Genomic DNA, 21,889 nt, shown 5'->3' on the forward strand with positions numbered 1-21,889 from the left:
GTTTTTTTGTTTTTTTTTTTCCCTTGTGAGAACACCAGCAGGTGAGGTGCTGGGTCAGACTCACCGCTTCATTCATTTCACCAGCCTAGCTCTCACCTCCACAGAGGCTGTGGTAAACTCTCACTCCCCACGGCAGTGCAGAGGGTTGACCCCAAAGTCTTAGCAATGTCATTGTTATCTGTTGCTGCCTCCATCACTGCCTAGCACCAGGGCCTTTTTCCCCACCCTCCTTTGGTGGCTTCTTTGGGAATTTTTCTCAGGTGTTCTCTGATTCACTCACGTTCTTCAGTCAGTAAACAGGAGGTGACATAAGCCGGGCACACTAGGAGAACATGAAATGTCTCCTAACCCATGTCTCCAAAGCAACCTTCCAGTTCTCCAAGCAGTAATGAGATGCAATGTGATCACTGGCCGTTTGTCATCAGGCAAAAAACAACAAAGTAAACCCGATTCCCAGCTCCAGGGTGGCGGCTAGTGGGATCGCCAAGCAGGCTGATGGGGTTTTTAACGGCACCTGCGGCAACACTGCGTGGAAACCACTCCAGAGAGCCCAGGAACCCCCAACGCAGAAACACCTGGGGAAAGGCATAGAGCACGGCTTCCCTGAGGAAATGTGTTTCCCCTTCGCTGGGAACTATTTGAAAATAGCCAGGAGAGAAGTGGCCAGCAGCTCCGTGCCCCACAGGGAGAGCGCTCCAAGGGATGCGGGCACAGCTGCTGCAGGAGCAGCTGAGAGCCTGGCGGCTGAGACTCACCTGCAGAGTGTTCCCCCTTGTCAGGCGAAACGAGAAGTGTGTGAGTGCCTGGCACCTAGACTGGGATGCAAACAAGGGGCAGGCGAGAGCGGTCACCATGGGCGCTGGGATCACAGGTGGCTTTATCCTCTCAGCTGTCACGTGTTTGTCAGATTTCATACAAAAATGGGGTGCTTTTATCATAAGGTTATCGGAAAAATTTTTTTTAAAGATTTCATTATTTGAAAGGCAGAGTTAGAGACAAAGAGGCAGAAAGAGAAGTCTTCCATCTGTTGGTTCACTCTCCAGATGGCTGCAATGACCAGGGCTGGGCCAGGCCAAAGCCAGAAGCCAGAAGCCAGGAGCTTCTTCCAGGTCTCCCATGTGGGTGCAGGGGTCCAAGGGCTTGGGCCATCTCTGCTGCTTTCCCAGACACATTAGCAGGGAGCTGGATTGGAACTGGAGCTGCTGAGACTCAAACTGGCACCCATATGGGATACCAGTGCCACAGGCATTGGCTTTACTCACTAAGCTACAGCGCTGGCCCCAGGAAAAAAAATTTTTTTAAAGATAAATGCTGGAATCTTTGGGACACTCTAAGCCTCGCAGGCCAACGCTGTTGTTCACAGATCATCTGCAGCACCAGCAGCCCACCCTTGTCAGCCAAGATGTGAAAAGGGAAGACCTTCATTATGGGTACAGTCTCCCAAGTGGGTGCGGGGGCCCAAGCACGTGGGCCATCTGCTGCTGCTTTCCCAGGGGCATGAGCAGGGAGCTGGATCAGAAATGGAGCAGCCAGGGTTCCAACTGGCGCTCCGGTATGGGATGGCAGCATCACAGGCGGCAGCCCTCTGGTTCCGGGGTTGCATCTCCGTGTCCTGTCCGACTCTGGGACTGCGGCCCAGGCTCTCTGCGTCATTGACCTTGCTGTCTTGGGATAACATCAGCCAGCTGCTTTGTAGAAAGTCGCTGGGGGAGTGGGGGTGGGCAGGTGCTTCCTCTCCTTGGGATGTTTTGTGTCAGGAAGGAAGATGCCGAGCCCGCCTCCTCCGCGCGCCTTTTTAGGGCGATGGTGCCGTCAGTTAGAGCCCAGCTGAAGCTGCTGGCCTCCAGGTTTCTCCATGGCAAAGTTATTTTTCCTTTATCTTTAATTTGATGTGTGGCAGTGGGGGGTAGGCTTTGAGGCAGGGTCAAGGTCAACAGCCAACTCTTCCTCAAAGGTTCGCTGGCTGAGGTCAGCGCCCACCCGCGCTCTTCTGCCTTCACCCCCCCCCCCTTCTCAATTACCTTTCTCCTTGGCCTTTTGGCTAAGATCAAGTGTAGCGTGTGTTTTATCAGTTTCATATCTGATACAGCTGTTATCCAAGGGCAATATATTAAATGGATTTTTGGAGCAGGGAGTTGGAATAGGAACTTGCTCTGGGAAAAAAAAAAAAAAAAGGCTTTGGTTCTAGCTAGTGGTAGTGGCATTAGCAAGTTTCATTCATGGCTTTCATTCTGCTACTATGGTCATGTATCCCTGACTCAAAATGCCTGGGACTAGATGTGTTTCCAATTTCAGATTTTTGGAGGATTTGGGAATGTTTGCATACATGTAATGAGGTATCTTGGGGATGGGATCCAAGTTTAAACAGGAAGGTCATCTATATTATATTTATGTCTTAAACACATAAGTCCAGGAAAGATTTTTGTTTGTTTGTTTTTTGCTTTTAAGACTTTTTATTTGGCTGGCGCCGCGGCTCAATAGGCTAATCCTCCACCTTGCGGCGCCGGCACACTGGGTTCTGTCCTGGTTGCCCCTCTTCCAGGCCAGCTCTCTGCTGTGGCCCGGGAGTGCAGTGGAGGATGGCCCAAGTGCTTGGGCCCTGTACCCCATGGGAGACCAGGAAAAGCACCTGGCTCCTGCCTTCAGATCAGCATGGTGTGCCAGTCACAGCGCGCCAGCTGCGGCGGCCATTGGAGGGTGAACCAACGACAAAGGAAGACCTTTCTCTCTGTCTCTCTCTCTCACTGTCCACTCTGCCTGCCCCCCCCCCCAAAAGACTTTTTATTTGTTTATGAGAGAGAGTTAAGGACAGAGATAGAGGTGTTCCATTCACTGGTTTACTCCCCAAATGGCTGCAACAGCTGGATCTGGGCTGATCCAAAGCCAGGAACCAGGAGCTTCTTCAGGTTTCCCACATGGGTCCAAGGGCCTAAGGACTTGGACCATCTTCTACTGCTTCCCCAGGTCATAGCAGAGAGCTGCACTGGATCAGAAGAGGAGCAGCTGGGACACAAAGCCCATATGGGATGCCGATGCCTCAGGCAGAGGCTTAGCCTACTACGCCACAGCGCTGGCCCCTGAAGGGCCCTTTTATGCAACATATTTAGTGTGCCTGAAACCCATCACATGAGGTCAAGTGTAGAATCTTCCATGTGTAACCTCATGTCGACACTCAAAATGGTTCCAGATTTTTGGGTTAGGAAGGCTCAACCTGCAGTGAGGAGCCACAGGCCTCTGGAAACACTTCAGATCAAACTGGAGCACCTGACTCCAGCAGATTCAGTATTGTCGAGAGAGTGAGCAGTCTTTAATCACACCTGACTTTTTTTTTTTTTTTTTTTTTTTGACAGGCAGAGTGGATAGTGAGAGAGAGAGAGAGACAGGGAGAAAGAAAGGTCTTCCTTTGTTGTTGGTTCACCCTCCAATGGCCACTGCGGCTGGCGTGCTGTGGCCGGCGCACTGCGCTGATCCGATGGCAGGAGCCAGGTGCTTATTCTGGTCTCCCATGGGGTGCAGGGCCCAAGCACTTGGGCCATCCTCCACTGCACTCCCGGGCCACAGCAGAGAGCTGGCCTGGAAGAGGAGCAACCGGGACAGAATCCGGCGCCCCAACCGGGACTAGAACCCGGTGTGCCGGCGCCGCAAGGCGGAGGATTAGCCTAGTGAGCCGTGGCGCCAGCCCACACCTGACCTTTTTTGAAACCTTGTTAGTATGCTAGAGTTTTAAGGTTATTTTGTGAACATTTTCTTTAATGTTGATGCTAACAGTTTGGGTCTGTGACACCCAGACATGCCCACAGATATGCCCAATGATGGACAGGAATGTCTACTGCAGAGTTGTGACAGTTGGAGACAACTTAAAATATCCACCAGTAAAGGTGTGGATAGGAGCTGGTGCTGTGGTGCAGTGGGTTAAAGTCCTGGCCTGAAGCTCTGGAATCTTATCTGGGTGCCGGTTCTAGTCCTGTCTGCTCCTCTTCCGATCCAGCTCTCTGCTCTGGCCTGGGGTAGCAGTAGAAAAGCTGGCTATTTTTTATTTTCATGCTGGATGTGACCTGACTCTGAGGGGTTCCAGAACTGTGGCGCTGAGACCCACACAGCCTTGGACCCAGCCCTGTGCACGAGGGCTCCCTTAGAAAGCTGAACTCTGTGTTGCTGGCATCTAGAAGAGCAGTTGCTACTTCCTGCCACAGAGCCAAGCAGCTGGAGCAGGTGCAGGGAGGTCCCCTCTGAGTGGGGACAAAAGGGGAGGAAGTGAGTGTGCCGGGCAGGAAACACAGCAGCAAAGACCGGGAGGCCTGACTTCACACAGGCAGGCACAGGAACACCTTCCCTTCTCCCTGCATCTGAGAAACGAGGCCTTTTTGGGTGGCCGTCTCCAGAGGTGCCTTGTGGATGAGAGGGAGATGCTAAATCCCTGCCTGGCCTCTTTGCTCCTGAAGCTCACAAGCAGAGGGCAGCCAGGAGCCTGCGCAATGGACCTGTGGCACCAGGGAGCCAGGCTGGTGTAGAATACAGGCTGCCAGTTGGGCGCTTTATAAGCTGAGGCTCCATGCTCCCGGGCATCAGGGTACCTGCTCCAGGCCAGATCCCAGCCTTTTCAAGTGGCCGGTGCCTGCTGGCCGGCCTTCCACACTTCCAGGCTTGAGCTGGGTGGATTCTCTGGATGAGGTCTTAGTCTATTTTCTGTTTTCTGCTGCTGCAACAGAAGCCTTGAGACGGGTAACAATACAGAATGGAAGTGTGTTTGGCTCACAGTTCTGGAAGCTGGGAAGGCCGGTAACATGCACTGGCGTCTGGTAAGAGCGCTTGTGCGGTGTCACCCCATGGCGGAAGGGGAAGAGCGTGTGGGACGCAGGCGGCAGGAGGGGCCGACCTTGCTGGTTGTGTGTTCTGGTCTGCTTCCCTCGGGGTAGTGGATATTCCATGGCTTCTCGTCACTGTGGTTTGCATTTCTACTTTCCTTATGATGGTTTAGGAAATCACAATCTCTAGGTTTAGTGACGTCAAATCTCAGATTTTTAGTGCTTGGGAAACTTTCTGTTCTGTGTTAAGTCATTCCCAAGTCCAAGTCTGGAGAGGGCTTCCCTGTTTCCTTCTAAAGGTTTTACAACTTTCCCTTCCAACTGCAGGATCTTCGTGTGTCTAGAATTAGCCTTGGGGTGCGCTGTGAGTCAAATTCTGATTTCATTTCCCATGTGGGGACTTGTCGCTCCCCCTCTTCGTGGAGGAACGACACAGGACCCTGTGCTGTTCTTTTGTCTGCTCGGCCCTTACTGGTTTTGTTGCTGGTTCTTCCCGGGTTGGCTGCCGTCCCTCCACCTCCGTGGAGGGGCGGGCCCCCCTGCCACTTTCCCCACTTCCGCAGGGGAGCGGCACACCGCCGGCCGGCTCTCTCGGGGGCTGCTCAGGTGTTCCTTCAGATAGATGTTCCTGGTGCATGTTGTCTCTCTCCTCCTTTATAGTCCTCTTCCACCAATCCCAACTCTGCTACCCACATGCCGAGTACGCTGCTCTCCTCCAATCAGGAGCAGGATCAGCTCCTGCAGGTCATCACTCAAGTAGGCGAGAGGCAGCTGCGTAGAAGCTGTTTACTCCTCTCCCAGCGCCATATTGTAGGAGAGCAGATGCATAGAGTAAGTCTTAATTCGAGTAACTTAGTCTAGTCCGAGTTGCTCCTCACAGGACCCAGTTGTCCCAGCACCAGTTACTGAATGGACTTCCTTCATTCACACTAAGAAGTTTCCTTAAAAGCCCCAACCATGGGGGCTGATGCCGTGGCACAGTGGGTTAAAGCCCTAGCCTGTACCTCATAACGGTACCTGTTTGAGTCCTGGCTGCCCCACTTTCAATACAGCTCCCTGTTAGTGGCCTGGAAAACTAGAGGAAGATGGATGAAGTGTTTGGGCCCCTGCACCAATGTGGGAGACCAGGGTTAAGTGCTTGGGTTCTGCCTGACCCAGTGCTGGCTGCTGTACCTATCTGGGGAGGAATCAGTGCAGGTAAGTCTCTCTCTCTCTCTCTCTCTCTCTCTCTCTCAAATTCCTAAGTCTGAAGGTTCTTGGGGCTTTAGGAATTTACAAAGCATCTTTCATCCTTCCTGTGTCAATAACTTATGACTTCGAGGCTTGAAGTCCTGTGTGGAATCAGGGACCCAAATCAAACTCGAACCACAGCAAAAGCCATAGGCTAAAAAGTAACCTCGACCTAAACCTCATTCCTTTTTTTTTTTTTAATTCAAAAATGTATTTGAAAAAATAAGGCTGAAGTGAATACGGATATTTAATCTGGCTTCATAAACTCTTGATAATTATTTTCTGTGGAACCAATAATGAGGAATGTACAGACAATTCAATATTTCTATGTTACCAGTACCAATCCTGGATTTTAAAAAGTAACTATAATTTTTAGACCATTAACTACACGGAAGATTACTAATACCAATAAGGGAGCAGTTTTCTTCCCCTCATCTCTAACTTTTATATCACTTATCTTTCTCCTCCTTACTAAGACCTGGCAGTCTTATGACAATCCACGTTAACAATTCGGCCACAGATAATTCAGTAACTGCAGAGATTCTGAGTCCACCCTGCAGGATTTCAGAATGCCTCACCACATCTGATGTCACACACTACACATTTGCCGTCCTGATATCATGATTATCATGAAAGGGAGACGGTCTAGAAGAGGAGGGATAAAAAAGGGACAAATAATCCTTGTGGACAATCAAGAGCATATGATAGTGCGTAGCTCTGATTTTTATGTAAGTTTCTCAAAAAGAAAAGAAAAATTCCAGGTCCCCCCCACCCCGCCCCGAATGTGACTTATTTTCATTATACAAAGTAGTATAATAAAATAAGCGCTACTCTGCACAACAAGGATTTATGGTCACATAAGGCAAATTAAGATAGAATGTTTTTTCTGTGCCCTTAAAGCAATGCACTATGACCAGATGTCATGGAACCAACATGGCCTTCAAAAAAGCCATCCATTTTCTCTGGTTATGGTGGCACCGTCCCAATTTGAAGGGCAATCACTTGGTAAGTTTTCCATGAATTTTGGCATGTATGGTGGGTGCCACAAACACAACTGCCGTGAGTATGACAACTCTCTGAAAAGCACAAATCAAGCAAACTGAAAACAGGTCTGCATAAGCAGTACAAGGAACAATAAAATGCTGACTCAGACCGGCACCCATACAGGACGCTGGCATCGCAAGTGGCAGCTTTATTCATTATACCACGTCAGCCCTACCACTGTTTTTAAAAAAACATGTTGTTTGAGGGGCCAGCGCTGTGGTGCAGTGGGTTAATGCCCTGGCCTGAAGCACCGGCATCCCATATGGGCACCGGTTCTAGACCCGGCTACTCCACTTCTGATCCAGCTCTCTGCTATGGCCTGGGATAGCAGTAGAAGATGGCCCAAGTCTTTGGATCCCTGCACCCACATGGGAGACCCTGAAGAAGCTTCTTGCCCTTGGCTTTGGATCAGCTCAGCTCTGGCCATTGCGGCCATTTGGGGAGTGAAGTAGCAGATGGAAGTGCTGGGATTTCTCTCTCTCTGGCTCTACCTCTCTCCGAAACTGTATGTTTCAAATAAATTAAAAAAAAAAAAAATTAGAGAAGCCAGGGCTGGAACCAGCTCTCCCATCTGGGATGCAGGCATCTTTTCTCTTTGTTGTTAGAAAAAAATCAAATTGCTTTTTTTTTCTTTTACCATAAGCATCTTTTATTAACAGTTTTATTTATTTGAGAGGCAGAGAGACAAACAAAGCTCCCATTCAGTGGAAGCAGATCTGGAACTCAAAACACCAGGATAGGATGCAGGTGTCCCAAGGAAAACCTTAGCCACTATGCCAACATCCACACCGTAAATAAATGTTTTGTTAGTGGTAATAATAAACACTCCAAATGGTGTAACAGGTTTAGGTTTTATGGGGGGAAAACACGCAAGGAGAAGGAGGCGTTGGCGGAGTTGGTGGGGGATTTTCCAGGCGGCTGAGGTTGGGAAGGAGCACCCCCGAGAAGCAAACCGTGGAAAGGCTTTGGGGAGGGGCACGCGGGGTGCGGTCCACCCACACACGAGTGAGGCGACCCTGACATCCTCCAGTGCTGATACTCCTCCGACACCCACTGTTTCCCCTCGTGCATTTGCTTTTTCTCCATACGAGTTTCAAGATGTGATTCCGCGTTTCTATTTGCTTTCTGCTTGCCAGTGGGCAGCTTCGCCCATCTTGCTCCCCCATATAGACCAAGCTGCGCCATGCGTGAAGGGACAATGGTCTGGGGGCGAGGAGAGAGCAAGGACCATGGCATAAGGTCAGCACTGCAAAGGCCCACCCGCCACGCAAACCCAGCAAGCAGTTGGCACCCCCATAGTCGCGCACCGCTTCCATGACCCCTGACTAGACGCGCATGCGTGGGCAGAGGTCCTAGTGCAGCGCCGGCCTGATTGGCTGCTGCAGACGCATGCGTACTCCATCGCGCGTCGCCAGCGTTGGTGGGTGCAGGTTGCTTTTCAGCCTCTGTCACTCCTGCTGCACCTCTGTTTCTCATCCAGGGCGCTAGTCCCCGGAGTTCGGAAATGTTCCCGGAACTTAATAACCTTCTCAACACCACGCCTGACAAGGCGGAGCAGGTAAGATGTCGCGCAGCCCGGAAGGGGGCGGGCCGAGGGAGCATGGCGGAACACTGCATCCGGGGTACAGCGCGCGTGGCCCGCTGGGAAAGGCGCGACGGCGTCCATCCTTGGGCGCCTGGGATTTGTAGTCGGTAGCGGGCGGGCTTGGGCTGGAGACTTGGGCCCCCGGAAGGCCGGCCGCTGGACCTCGCATGTACACACGGGCTGTGCGTCCCTTCAGAGTTTCCAGGATCCATGTCCGAACTCTGACTGGCTTATGTCCACAGGGATGGGGGGGTCCCCCGCGCCCGGGACGAGAGTTTGAGTGTCGGCGGTGCTCGTGGGACCGGCTCCTGCACCGCACTGAGTCTGCCTGTGGCCCCGGAGCATGACCGCTGCTGCTCTTGCACGCAGCCAACCTTGCGTCGTACCAAGTCCGCCTTGGGTACCACAGCTTGGCCGCCGTTTTTGCACGGCCTCGCACTCCGCGGCACCTCGAAATGTTTCATATGTTAACGCGTGTCGGGCTTACTCCGTAATCTTTGTCTTCCTAATAAAGTGGTAACCTTTTCCAGACAGCCGCAATACCACGTGTGTGACGCCTTTTTATAACCCCATTGCGCCAGGCACATTGAGGCTTCCGGTAGATCCCTGTGCCTTTTGGCTACGCAGTAGTTAGTGACTCGCAAGCCCCAGGTGGCTGTGCTCACCTGCGAGTTCCCTGGAACGCTTCCAAAGCTCAGCTCAGCTCCGCCCAGCTCAGGATCGAAGCCGGGGAATGGTGAACTGAAGTGGGCTCCAGGAAGTGACAGCTCTAGGAGAGAATTCAGAGCTCTGGCCGTGTGACCTTGTATATCTTGTGCGGGGGAAAAAAATCCCAACCTGGGTCCCAGAGAAGTCAGCCGCTTGGAAGGGGCCCGTGGCACCGAGGGGCTTGATCCTAACCTGCCCTGTCAGTGACAGAACTACAGGTGCCTGGAGGTATCGCAGAGACCACCGTTAGCTGTATTTCCAGAACTCTCCGCATCAGAGCTTGGCCTGAACCAGGGCCATGGGGAGGTCTTTGTTAAAAATGCCCCCTCCCCCAAAAAACACAATCACAGTTAGGGAGGAAGCTAGAAGACCTTTCTGGAGGTCCCTTCCGATCCTGGCAGTCATGATTTTCCCTGAAGTCTGATGGTGAAAGCATCCTTTGTTCAGGACCCAGTTCTGCTGGCCCTTGAGTTACTATGGTGAGGAGTGAGCAAGAGGAGGAATTTTTTTCTCTCATTGGCCTTGAGAAAGTGGAGGTAGCGATGTGCTTTGCCCCTTACGAGTAACTTAATACTGGCAACAAATCACGATTTTTTTTTTTTGGTAATTTTGACTTATTTTCTTTTTTGGGGGGTAAACTTGTATCATTTAAAAATGCATGCTCTAGCTGTAGAGATTTGGGGGTGGATTTCTACATGGGGGCCCCCTCCTTCCAGGCAGGCTCATCTGTAAGTGTGTCCTTGTGTTTTTAATTTTTCAGGGGAAACTGACTCTGCTGTGCGATGCCAGGACAGATGGCAGTTTCCTTGTGCATCACTTTCTCTCCTTCTACCTCAAAGGTCTGGCACCCACTGAGTGTAGGGAAAGAAGCTTCGGCAGCAAACAAATACAGGCTGCCTCCGGAAGCAGTGGGGAGGGTCCTTGGTAGCCAGGGCTTTGGTGCTTGGGTGGCCGTGGGGCTGAGTTATTAGGTAACAGAGGACTAGCCCAGCCCCAGCTGAGAGTGGCATGTGCCCATCGACGGCAGCCCTGCCTTCCCTTCCCCTCTCTGAGGCCCGTGTTGAGCTCCACAGTCCATGTGTACCTTAAGGCCTCTGGGCCCTCAACCCCACTGACACTTTGCCCTGGCAGCAGGAGCTTCCTGAAGATCACGGCCACTGCAGTTTCCACATGGAATTAGATTAGAAAAAGAAGAGAGCCAGATGAAGGGAAGGACTCATTTATTAGAGAGTTCTCCTGGAATGTGTGCTGTGCCAGGGTAGACCTTTGGTAGTCATAGTTGTAGGCATAGTTTTTTAAAAAAGATGTATATATGTATTAGAAAGAGTTGTAGAGCGAGGGAGAGACAGAGCCATCTTCTTTCTGCTGATTCACTCCCCAGAAGGCCAGGAGCTTCCTCCAGGTCTCCCGTGTGGGAAACAGGGGCCCAAACACTGGGGCCATCTTCCACTGCTTTTCCCAGGCCATTAGCAGAGAGCTGGCTCAGAAGTGAAGCAGCTGGGACTCGAACCAGTGCCCATGTGGAATGGTGGCTCTACCCAGTTACACCATAGCGCCAGCCCCTGCAAACGTAGTTTTGAAGGTGATTTTCTTCTTCAGAGGATGTGATTGTTAGCATAGAAGAAGCAAGAGAATCTTCACGTAAATTGTTAGAGTTAATAAGCTTCAGTCAGGTACCTGGAGCTTCTTTGCTCTTCCTTTTTTACTGTTGGACATGAAACCAGTTCCCCAAAATCATTTGTATGAAAGATCTTCAAAAAATCATGGAACTATGCATCATGAAAGAAACTAGGCATGGATTTCAAAATAGTTTGGCACCAAAATAAACTCTTTTAGTTTTACTTTCCATGAACTATTAGAGGTGTCCTTATATGACAACTCAAACATTGAAAAAGGCACAGTGTCTTTACAGTAGAACAAAACTGAGTGCCTATAATGCATGTGACAGTACATCTCAGGGCAGGTGTTTAGGGCAGCAGTTAGGACACCAGTTGCAGGGACAGCCAATTCAAGTTCTGGCTGCTTTGCTTCTGATCTGGCTCCCTGGTAATGTACATGGGAAAGCAGTGGAAGATGACCCAATTACTTGGGACCCCGCCATCCACATGGGAGGCCCAAATAGAGATGCATGCTCTTGACTTCAGCCTGGCCCAGCCCTGGCTATTGCGGCCATGTTGGGGGTGAACTAGCAGATGAAAGATCTCTCTCTCTCTTATTTCTGCTTTTTTAAATAAATAAATAAATCTTTAAAAATTTACTTATTTGAAAAGCAGAGTGACACAGAGAGAGGGAGACACAGACACTACTAGTTGGGAGGCCTGAGATGTAACTGATAAATATGAGAAAAAGACATCTTAGACTTGAGGTTAGGTTGCAAGACCTCTAGGTCTCTAGTCCCACCTCCGTGCGTTTCGTTCTGCATGTGTGAGCTATATGAGGCTGGTTGTACACAGAAGATTAGTTAAAAAGTGTATTTTTGTTTTCTAGCGAATTGTAAAGTCTGCTTTGTGGCACTCCTTCAGTCCTTCAGTCACTACAACATCGTGGCACAGAAGCTGGTAAGCATCTTAGACCTCGTGGTGGGATTACTTCTCGGCCTCCGGGGTGAGGCCCAGAGAGAGCAGGCTTTCCTGTTTGAGTTGTAGAGGATTTAGCAATCAAGGGACTAAGGACGCCACGGGCTCCTCAGCCTCTAGTCTAAAGAGTTTTGTGGTTTGTGGATGTCATTTAATCGAACCCTTCTCTACGGATTCTCAACCTGTTAAGGTTTTCTCCTCCTCAGTGCGGCTTTGATCTTGGTCCGTCTGGGTTAGGGGCTTCCCACTGTCTCTCCCTAAGTCTAGAGCGTGAGACCCAGTTGGGGGATGGATAACTTTTGTTGTGTCCCCTCACCTTATCTTGGTCTGCCCCTCATCTCATCAGATGCAGGCAGACAAGACTAAGAGAGCCAGCAGCTAGTGGAGCCTGTGACTTAGCCCGGGCTGTGACCTGTGACCTGTGAACACATGGGCTTATTGAAGAGAACTGAGCAGCCGCTGCTGCTGCTTCCTGTTGTGACTGGTATTGGACAGGTCAGTCTTAGCGAGAAAACCAGGCCGCTCACCAGCAATGATCTTGAAATGCCCGTGTTACTGTGGGGCCAACTCACTGCCTGGGAGAAAGCAGGGAAGGTGCAGGAGAAAGGTGAACTAGGTCTTGCCCATCCTTGGAGGAGGAGGAGGACGTGCTGCGCTGGAAGGGAGGGCCAGCACTCAGGGAGCGCAGTCTTCACAGGAATGTGCGTTGCATTCCGGGTCTTGCACGTCCCTAGGCACGTTGCATTCCGGGTCTTTTTTTTTTTTTTTTTTTTTTTTTTTTGATAGGCAGAGTGGACAGTGAAAGAGAGAGACAGAGAGAAAGGTCTTCCTTTTCTGTTGATTCACCCCCCCCCCCAAATGGCCACTATGGCCGGCGTGCTGTGCCGATCCGATGGCAGGAGCCAGGTACTTCTCCTGGTCTCCCATGGGGTGCAGGGCCCAAGCACTTGGGCCATCCTCCACTGCACTCCTGGGCCACAGCAGAGAGCTGGCCTGGAAGAGGGGCAACCGGGACAGAATCCGGCACCACAACCGGGACTAGAACCCGGGGTGCTGGCGCCGCAGGTGGAGGATTAGCCAAGTGTGCCGCGGTGCCGGCTGCATTCCGGGTCTTGCATGTTCCTGAGCGCATTGCATTCCAGGTTTCTGCTCGTACCTGTGCGAGTTGCATTCCAGTCTCTGCACGTCTCAGTGCGAGTTGCATTCCGGGTCTCTGCAGGGTCCCTGTGCATGTTGCATTCCGGGTCTCTGCACGTCCCTGTGGCTCTGGCATCCGTGCTCCCCATGAGAAAGCTGTGGACTCCCATCCCAGAGGGCCACTTGCCTCTTACTCTTGAGTCATCATCTGCAGAGCAGGAATGGCACACGCAGTAGGCGTGTAAAGTCCTGGAGTGGGAGCTCCGTGCCTGTGATGCTTGGCGTGGCGGGCCTCTTGCCTAAGTAGGCTCCCACAGCGCAAGTGCAGAGGGATGGTTGGGAGTCTTGCTCTGATAGGAGCAGCCTTGGGAGCCAATGGTGTTGATGATGGAGGACGCTGGGTCTCTGGTGTGTGAATGAGCTGCTGGGACCTGACCTTGGGGCAGGGCAGTCTGACCAGCTCCCTGTGACCTGTCAGCACACACAGAGCAGTGGGGTACGTGTTGAGACCATGTCACCATCCCAGGGTGTTTGTTGAAATGTATATCTTGGCCCGGTCCTCCCTCTGGAGATCTGAAATCAGGCCCAGGGATCTGCATTTTAATCAGGCATCTGAAGGGATTCTTGACCAGGTACCTCATGGAGAACTGTATTCAAGCAGTCCTGGTCTGGAGCAGGGGAGGACAGACCGAATGTCTGTGTCCCCTGTGTTTGGTAAATGAGGCATCACTGAGCACAGCCACACTGGTTCCTAGTTGTTTCTGGCTGCTGTTACTTTACAGCAGAGACTGCCTGAGCTGCAGAGGCTGCCCCATCTTTGGTGGAGGTAGATTGCTCATTTTCAAATTGTTTCTTTTTTAAAAATAATATTTATTTTATTTGTTTGAAAGAGTTACAGAGAGAGTTAGAGCCAAGAGAGAGAGGTCTTCCATCTGCTGTTTAACTCCCCAAATGGCCATAACGGCAACGGCCAGAGCTGAGCTGAGCTGACCCAGAGCCAGGAGCTTCTTTCGGGTCTCCCACCTGAGTGCAAGGGCCCATGTACTTGGGCCATCTTCTGCTGCTTCCCAGACCATAGCAGAGAGCTGGATCAGAAGTGGAGCAGCCGGGACTCAAACCAGCAGCCATATAGTTTGCGGTGCTGCAAGCCCAGGCTTTAACCCGCTGTGCCGCAGCGCTGGCCTCAAACAGTTTCTGCCTGCTGGTACTTCACAATCGCAGAGTCGAAAGTTTGCAGTGAGACTGCCTGAGCCGCAGCGCCCACCCGGTCCTGACTCCTGACCTAGGGCATCAGGGGCTGCTGTCACCCCACTCTGACAGGGCGCTGCCTCAGGCAAAGGAAGAGGGAAAAGCGGTGGTGCTTCCCCGTAACGAGCTCTTACTGTATTCCAGTCAGCCTCCACTTGGCATCCATGGCTTGTTTAAAAGTCAGAAGACGGGTAGCACTGTTGCGTAGCGGGTAAAGCCGCCGCCTGCACTGCCAGCATCCCAATGGACAATGGTTTGAATCCTGGCTGCTCCACTTCCGATCCAGCTCCCTGCTGATGGCCTGAGAAGGCAGTAGAAGATGGCCCCACTGCTTGGGCCCTTACACCCATGTGGGAGAGCCAGAAAAAGCTCCTGGTTACTGCTTTTGGCGCAGCTCTGGCCGTTGTAGCCATCTGGGGAGTGAACCAGCGGATGGAAGACCTCTCTGTCTCTCTCACTCTCTCTGCCTTTGCCTCTCTGTAACTCTGCCTTTGAAATAAATAAATAAATCCTTTTTTTTTTTTTTTTAAATGAAACGTCAGGCACCAGTACTGTGGCATAGTGGGTAAAGACACTGCCTACAGCAGAGGCATCTCATATGGGTGCTAGTTCAGATCCCAGCTGCTCCATTTCCAATCCAGCTCCGTGCTAATGTGCCTGGGAAAGCAGCAAAGGATAGCTCAAGCCCTTGGGCCCCTGCACCCATGTGGGAGACCTGGAAAAAGCTCCTGGCTCCCAGCTTTGGATTAGCCCAGGACCAGCCATTGCGGCCATCTGGGGAGTCAACCACTGCATGGAAGCTCTCACTCTGTCTCTCTCTGTGTAACTCTGCCTTTCAAATAAATAAATCTGTTTCTTTAAAAAAAAGAAAATTCATGTTACTGTTACAGATTGAATAACAACACTGAGTAGTCATAAAAACAAATACGTATGGTTTTTTTTTTTTTTTAATGTGACAGTGAATAGAAATGCACTTGAAAAGAAAAAGAGAGAATTGTGGGATAGGAGCACCCTGGGGGAAGGACACAGGCCTGCGTGTGGAGTGCACATGTGCAGGGTTGGGGGTGTGGCTTGTGGCCTCTAGCTGTCAGCTGGCCTCTCCGATGGGCTGCCTCTACAAGGCACAGTGACTCACTGTCCTCTCCATCACGTTTAGGGTGTCAGCCTGGCCGCAGCACGGGAACGTGGGCAGCTTGTGTTCCTGGAGGGTCTCAAGTCCTCGGTGGATGTCTTCTTTCAGGCTCAGGAGGATCCACACCCCCTGCAGTTTCTCAGGTCAGTCTGCCGGGGCCCAGCCCAGAAGTGCACACCAGGCAGATGGGCCCAGACAACCCAGACAGCTTGTGATTCCTTCTGTTTGTTCTGGGGGAGGCGCAGCTGGCGTCAGGAGTCAGATACTTCACTTGGTGCTGCAGCATTGTGGGAAAACCCGTGGCTGTGACCGTGGGCTGAGCGTACGTTGTCCCCAGAGCTATGGAAAGTGTCATCTGAGAACGTGCTAGAGCGAGATGCTTCACTTCCCAGCCCTGGCTTAGAGCCCTAGCGCACAGCTTTGCTCTGTTCTTGGTTTGATACAGGGATCCGCAAACTGGAGGCTGTGGGCCAGCTTCCTGTGTCTGCAAATAAAGTTGCATTAGAGCACAGCTGCATTTTACTTGTGTGTTTGGTCCCTGCTTGTTTGTGCTAAGGCAACACGGTGAAGAGTTTAGACAGGGACCTCATGAGCCACAAGCCTAATATTTATTATCTGGCCGTGTGTGTGTGTGTTGTGTATTTTATGCTCCATCCTGTCAGGTCAGGAACTGCAGGCTTCTCCTGCTTAGCCAAACAGAGCTAACCCCCCAAATGCCCTAAGCTCCTGGGCTCCGGGCCTGTTGGTGTCTCTTAAGATTCTGCTAGGACTGTTTATTTTTGTGTCCCTCAATTTCTTTCTTTTTTTTTTTTTTAAGGATTTATTTTCATTTACTTGAAAGGCAGAGTTACAGAGAGAGAGGCAGAGACAGAGAAAAATCTTCTGTCTACTGTTTCACTCCCCAAATGGCTGCAACAGCTTGGGCTGTGCCAGGCTGAAACCAGGAGCCCAGAGCTTCCTCCAGGTCTCCCACGAAGGGGCAGGGGCCCAAGCACCTGGCCGTTCTTCCCATTGTTTTCCCAGGCTCATCAGCAAGCAGATGGATCAGAAGTGCAGCAGCTAGGTTTCGAACTAATACCCTTATGGGATGCCGGCATCACAGCTGGTGGCTTAACCCATTGCACCGCAATACCAATCCATGTGTCCCCCAATTTCTAGCACAGTGCTTTACACCTAGCAGGCCTCAGGCAGTACTTGAACTGAAATGATTCACTCACCTGTGTCTGCATCGCATGCCTTTTCTTTTCCAGTTGTGAATCCCTTGATACTGAAGACTGTGCCACTGTTGCTGGCCTGCTCCAGCCCTGTCCTGGGAGGCCATTGGTCCCATGTAAACATTGTAGAGAAGGAACTCAGATGACTTTTGTCCTTTGTCTTCAGGGAGGCCAGTGCTGGGAACCTGCAACCGTTGTACGAGTTTGTGCGGGAGGCCCTGACACCTGCAGACAATGGGGAGGCTGCATGGAGGTGCCCAGTGCTGCTGGTGGACGACCTCAGTGTGCTGCTGAGCCTGGGCATGGGAGCGGTGGCTGTGCTGGACTTTGTCCACTACTGCAGAGCCACCGTGTGCTGCGAACTGAAGGTACCAGTGGAGCTGCTGTCTCTCTCTCACCTCTCTGAGTCCAGAAGGGGCAGACTCAAAGTGTGGTGATGATTTTGTTTATTTGCTTGGGATTTTGGCCTTGCCCTGGCAGGCTGAGAAACTTACTGGTCTGCCCTCACTGCTCTTGCCTACTTTCCATTACTGACAAATCCCTCAAAATTAGAGAGACAACTGGCACTATGTCCAGTGGGGCTGGCTGGGCATGGTAATGCTGCCGTCCCACCCTGCCACACATTGCCAGGGTGTTCTGGGCCAAGGGATTATCATCCCTGAGTGCATTTTGATGCCAGCTGAAATAACAGGTGTAATCTACTTTAAACACTGTGAAGTACCAAAAAAATAATTGTACAGTACAAGGGGAAGACATCAGACAGGATCTTCCTTATCAGATTATGAGACAAAAGTGGAGATTATGCTGTGATAGAGATTTTAATGGTAAGAGTAGATCCACCAGTGAAATGAGAATGCTGAGGTTGCCTGTCTCACAGGTGCCTGACTGCAAGACTTAAGTGAGATGGAGCTTGTGACTCACCAGCACTGTGTCCAACCCCTGGTGCTGGCCGCCCTTCTGTAGGGGTGATGCAGCCCGTGGTGCTCCGTGCTCTGTTACATCAGCGTGGTGTGGTCAGGCTGAGCGCAGAGCAGTGGAGAAGCTGCAGGGTGTGGGTTTCCAGCAGTGCGTGCTGAGCACTCGGGTGTGAGTCCTGCCTGGAGATTGTGTTCAGGCAGCTTCTGAGGCTGTCGTGGTACAGTTGTGCTACAGGAACCTGGGTGATGTGGAGAGACTGGGAAAAGCAGGAAATGAAAAGAGCTCGCAGGACACAGCCAAGGCTAGGGGTGAGGGTGAAGTAGTTAGAGCCGCCTTCTGCAGCTCGGCCTGCTGCGTGGCCGGCTCCCACGTTGTTCATCAGCTCTGTTTCCAGCGTCTCCATTTCTCATCCCTTATCCGCTCTGCGTGGCCTGGTACGCAGCAAGTGCTCAGGAGCTGTTGACTGGATGAATTGGTGCCTGCTCCACGTTGGCATTTTTAATACCACTCGGGAATTCAAGGCCATGGAGTAAGCTTGGTTTTAGATGAACTGAGCTAGACACACAAGCTGCATGAGTCCAGTAAACGGGCAGGATCCCTGCAGGCAGGGGTCCTTCCTGCAGAGGGGCTGTTCACGCAGCAGCAGGGAGGGGGACCTGTGAGAGAGTAGACAAGGGAGTGGAGAGCCCAGGACTCCCTGGCCTCGTTGTCCCTTCCAGTAGGAGCAGATTTCCATCCTGTGTGTTGTAGGGAAACATGGTGGCCCTTGTGCATGACAGTGGAGACGCGGAAGATGAGGAAAACAACACCCTGCTGATTGGTCTCAGTCATCAGAGCCACCTTATCCTGCGGACCGAGGGCCTGGCCACTGGCTTCTGCAAGGATGTGCACGGGCAGGTAAATGGGCTTACTGGGCTACAGTTGCTGTGCCTGAGTCCAGACTGCACGGACGAAAGTGTCAGGCCCGCAGGGTTCCCTCTGGGATCAAAGGAGAGCTCTCCCAAAAGGGAGCCAGCTGTCAGGAGTGGACCCAGGGCTCCGGCTGCAGAGAACAGCAGAAGTCCTCTGCAGGCTGTGACAGGCTCTGTCAGTTCCGGTGAGCCCTGTTTTATTTTGTAATGAAGGCTTGAGGGGCCGTAGCCATGGACTTGAGTGCCGCCACGCCCACCGCTGCTGTTACGGAACGTTCAGAGCCTCGGGCAGGAGCTGAGAGATCTGCCCTGGGAATGAAGTTGCTTCTGCCCCGGGACGGCCCGTGTGGCTCTGTGCCGTCTCACACTGTTCTTTCGGAATCAGCCTGAGACTGCACCTAACTGCCAGTTTACTTTTTCTTTTCTTTTCTTTTCTTTTTTTAAGATTGTTTATTTAAAAAGCAGAGTGAGAGAGAGAGAGAGAGAGAGAGAAACTCACACACAAAGAGAAATCTTCCACCTGCGGATTCACTCTTGAAACAGCTGCAACAGCTTGGGTTGGGCCAGATGGAAGCCAGAAGTGAGGCAGTCACCGTTGCCTCCCACGTGGGTGGCAGGGGCCTGAGCACTGAGCTGTGTTTGGCATCTTTCCCAGATGCGTTAGTAGGGAGGTGGATCAGAACTGGAGCAGCCAGGACTCAAAACTGGCACTCGCATATAGGATTGCAAGTGGCAGCGTAACCCACTGTGCTGTAACACCAGCCCGTTACCTTCATTTTGAACACGCCTTTTTTTTTTTTTCCTTCATTTTATTTGAGAGACAGAGTCAGATTTTTTATTCATTTGTTCATTCCCTAAATGCCTGCAATAGCTAGGTCTAGACCAGGTCTAACCCAGGAGCCTGGAACTCAGTTTGGGCCCTGTACATGGGTGGCAGGCACCCAAATACTTGAGCCATCACCCGCTTCCTCCCAGGATGTACACTAGCATGAAGCTAGAATCGAACACGGAGCCAGGACTCAAACCCAGGCACTCCAGCGTTGGATGCTGATGTTCCAAGTGGCATCTTCACCACTGCTCGCAACGCCCGCCCTGTTGACCACTCCTGACGTGGTACAGGTGGTTGGGAGTCTTGGCCCTGAGTTATTCAGGGGTCAGTCCAGTAGGTGATGCAAAAGCACAAGCCCAGCAGTGCCGTCATAGCGCTGGTCGCCCAGCATGAGGAGACGGGTACAACAGGCAGCGGAGGTCTTTGCAGCCAGTCCCCCGAGCAGTTCTGTCCACAGAAACATCATCAGCATACACACGCAGCCTCCCTGTGGCCCTGCATGGGACCTGCGAGCAGTAATGTGTGCATTTTCACAACTAGGCAGCAGTACAAAACCACGCGCTGAGAGAACGAGGGGAGTACGTAAAACTACCTCCGTGGTTTCTCTCTGGAGGACTTTTCTTCTTTTCACTTTTCTTTCTCTTTTGTATTTTCTGTAAGAGAAAATGTGACTGTTGTCACACCGTGGCAGCCCTCATTTCTAGCTGGCTGCTAGTAAGCTGTATTTTAGGAACTGGTCCCATTGCCTTGTGGTGTGTCTCACTGGGATCTCAGAGGTGGCCCAGTCAAAGGCTGTGGAGAGGGCAGGATGGGGTCCACAGTGGAGCAGGGGCTTGGGGCCGCTGCTCCTTCATTCTGCTCTGTCTCTGCAGCTGAGGATCCTGTGGAGGAGGCCGTCACAGTCCACAGCCCGGCGGGATCGGAGCCTCACTTTCCAGTACAAGATACAGGACAAGAATGTGTCCTTTTTCGCAAGAGGAATGTCTCCTGCCATCCTGTGACCTGACTTAGGAGCAGCTGAAGCTACCTCGGACTGTTCGGACGTGGAAGATAAAGCAACCAAGCAGGAAGGGGTCTTTACGTCTTTGTTGGTGCTGTTTCAGGCTGGGCTGGCAGCTCCACTGGGACCCGGCTAGACTGTGCAGCCATGGTGTGCCTTTGCTCTTCTGAGCCCTGTTCAGAAAACACCGTGAGGAATCCACACCCCTGCCTGTGCTGGGAGAGACTGGATTGAATCCTAGTGGAAAGAGCCTTTGAAGCTTGCCTTGTAAATACAGTCTGGCTCCAACTGCGCGTTCTTTGTGATTGTGTCTTGTAGAGCCAGAGTGAGCATGAGTGTGCCCACGAGATGCTTCTGGATGGCAGTGCCCAGGGGGACAGTTAGTGTAATCGTGGCTGGATTGAAGTGAGTTCCCATACTGGGGCCTCTGTTTCTCGCTCTCTAGCTCTCTTTTTTTCTAGTTTTTTTTTTCTTGTTTGTTTGCTTGTTTTTTGTTTTTAATTTGAAAGAGACAGAAAAAGCTGGTTCATTCCCCAAATGCCCACGGTGGCCGCCTGGCCAGGACAAAACTGGGATCCAGGAACTCAGGCAGGTCTCTTACACGGGTGGCAGGAACCCAGTCACCCGGTTTATCACCACTGTCTCTCCTGATCTGTATCAGCAGGAAGCTGGATTCAGGAGCCAGAGCCAGGAGCTGAACCCAGGCACTCTGACATGGGATGCAGGCATCTTAACCAGTATCTTCAACCACTAGGCCACATGCCCAACCCTGGATTATCTCTTAGTTGTCATCTTCATCTTGCAAGGGTGCTTAAGTCCAGTGAGAAAATAGGCTTAGAGAGATTTGGAAGCACACTCAGAGCTTAGAGCTGCTGTAGGTAACAGGGCCTGACTCCGAAGTCCACACTTGCTGACCGACATTCACAGAAACCAGGCACAGGCTTCCCACTGGCAGGTGTGACCTTTTCTCTCCACTGCCTTGCTCCTTTTCAGAGTCCTGGCCATTGAGGACCTGACACCAGGCCCTTGGTCACGCGAGGCCCTATGTGAAGCACAGGTGTGTACAGTCTCATTGAGGGGAGGCAGTGTTCTTGCAGGATGGGGCCTTGGCGAGGAACCGGTGTTTCCCTCCCTGGTGAAGACTACAAGAGGGGTAGGCGACAGCTGGTCCCAACCAGCCACTCAATCAAGGTTGCCTCACGGTGGAAACCAGAGGCGTCTGCTGAAGATGGGTACAGGCATCCTTGTCTCTTTACTTTTACCTTCCTTAATCTTTATAAACAGAAACTGTTTATCACCCTTCCTTCCAAATCACACTGTTAGGTAGGTTACCCCACTGAAACGATGGCTGCTTTTGTTTAAAAATATTTCATCCCTGATAGAGTATTTAGAAATTGTAGGGCCGGCGCCGCAGCTCACTAGGCTAATCCTCCACCTTGCGGCGCCGGCACACCAGGTTCTAGTCCCGGTCGGGGTGCCAGATTCTGTCCCAGTTGCCCCTCTTCCAGGCCAGCTCTCTGCTGTGGCCAGGGAGTGCAGTGGAGGATGGCCC

At 51.8% G+C, this 21,889-nt stretch overlaps 1 protein-coding gene and 1 pseudogene across 8 annotated transcripts in view; both read left to right on the forward strand.

Annotated features, from left to right (window-relative positions):
* Positions 1-20,767, forward strand: part of ELP6 (elongator acetyltransferase complex subunit 6) — a 37,688-nt gene extending 16,921 nt beyond the window's left edge. For 6 of the 8 annotated variants that reach the window (XM_051852518.2, XM_070050922.1, XM_070050923.1 and 3 more), the window contains exons 4-10: positions 8,560-8,637; positions 10,133-10,211; positions 11,860-11,930; positions 15,490-15,608; positions 16,846-17,047; positions 18,348-18,494; positions 20,210-20,767. In XM_051852518.2, coding sequence (XP_051708478.2) covers positions 8,560-8,637; positions 10,133-10,211; positions 11,860-11,930; positions 15,490-15,608; positions 16,846-17,047; positions 18,348-18,494; positions 20,210-20,338 — 825 coding nt within the window. In that variant the 3' untranslated portion in view covers positions 20,339-20,767. Of the gene's footprint in view, positions 1-8,234; positions 8,319-8,559; positions 8,638-10,132; positions 10,212-11,859; positions 11,931-12,294; positions 12,444-15,489; positions 15,609-16,845; positions 17,048-18,347; positions 18,495-20,209 lie in introns of those variants that run through there. The other 2 variants (XM_051852519.2, XM_051852520.2) reach the window with 2 other exon arrangements.
* On the forward strand, positions 2,022-2,153 carry LOC127492588 (U2 spliceosomal RNA; annotated as a pseudogene).
* Positions 20,768-21,889: the final 1,122 nt, after the last annotated feature.

This window comes from Oryctolagus cuniculus, chromosome 10 (assembly GCF_964237555.1).
Source record: "Oryctolagus cuniculus chromosome 10, mOryCun1.1, whole genome shotgun sequence".
Taxonomy (NCBI): Eukaryota; Metazoa; Chordata; class Mammalia; order Lagomorpha; family Leporidae; genus Oryctolagus; species Oryctolagus cuniculus.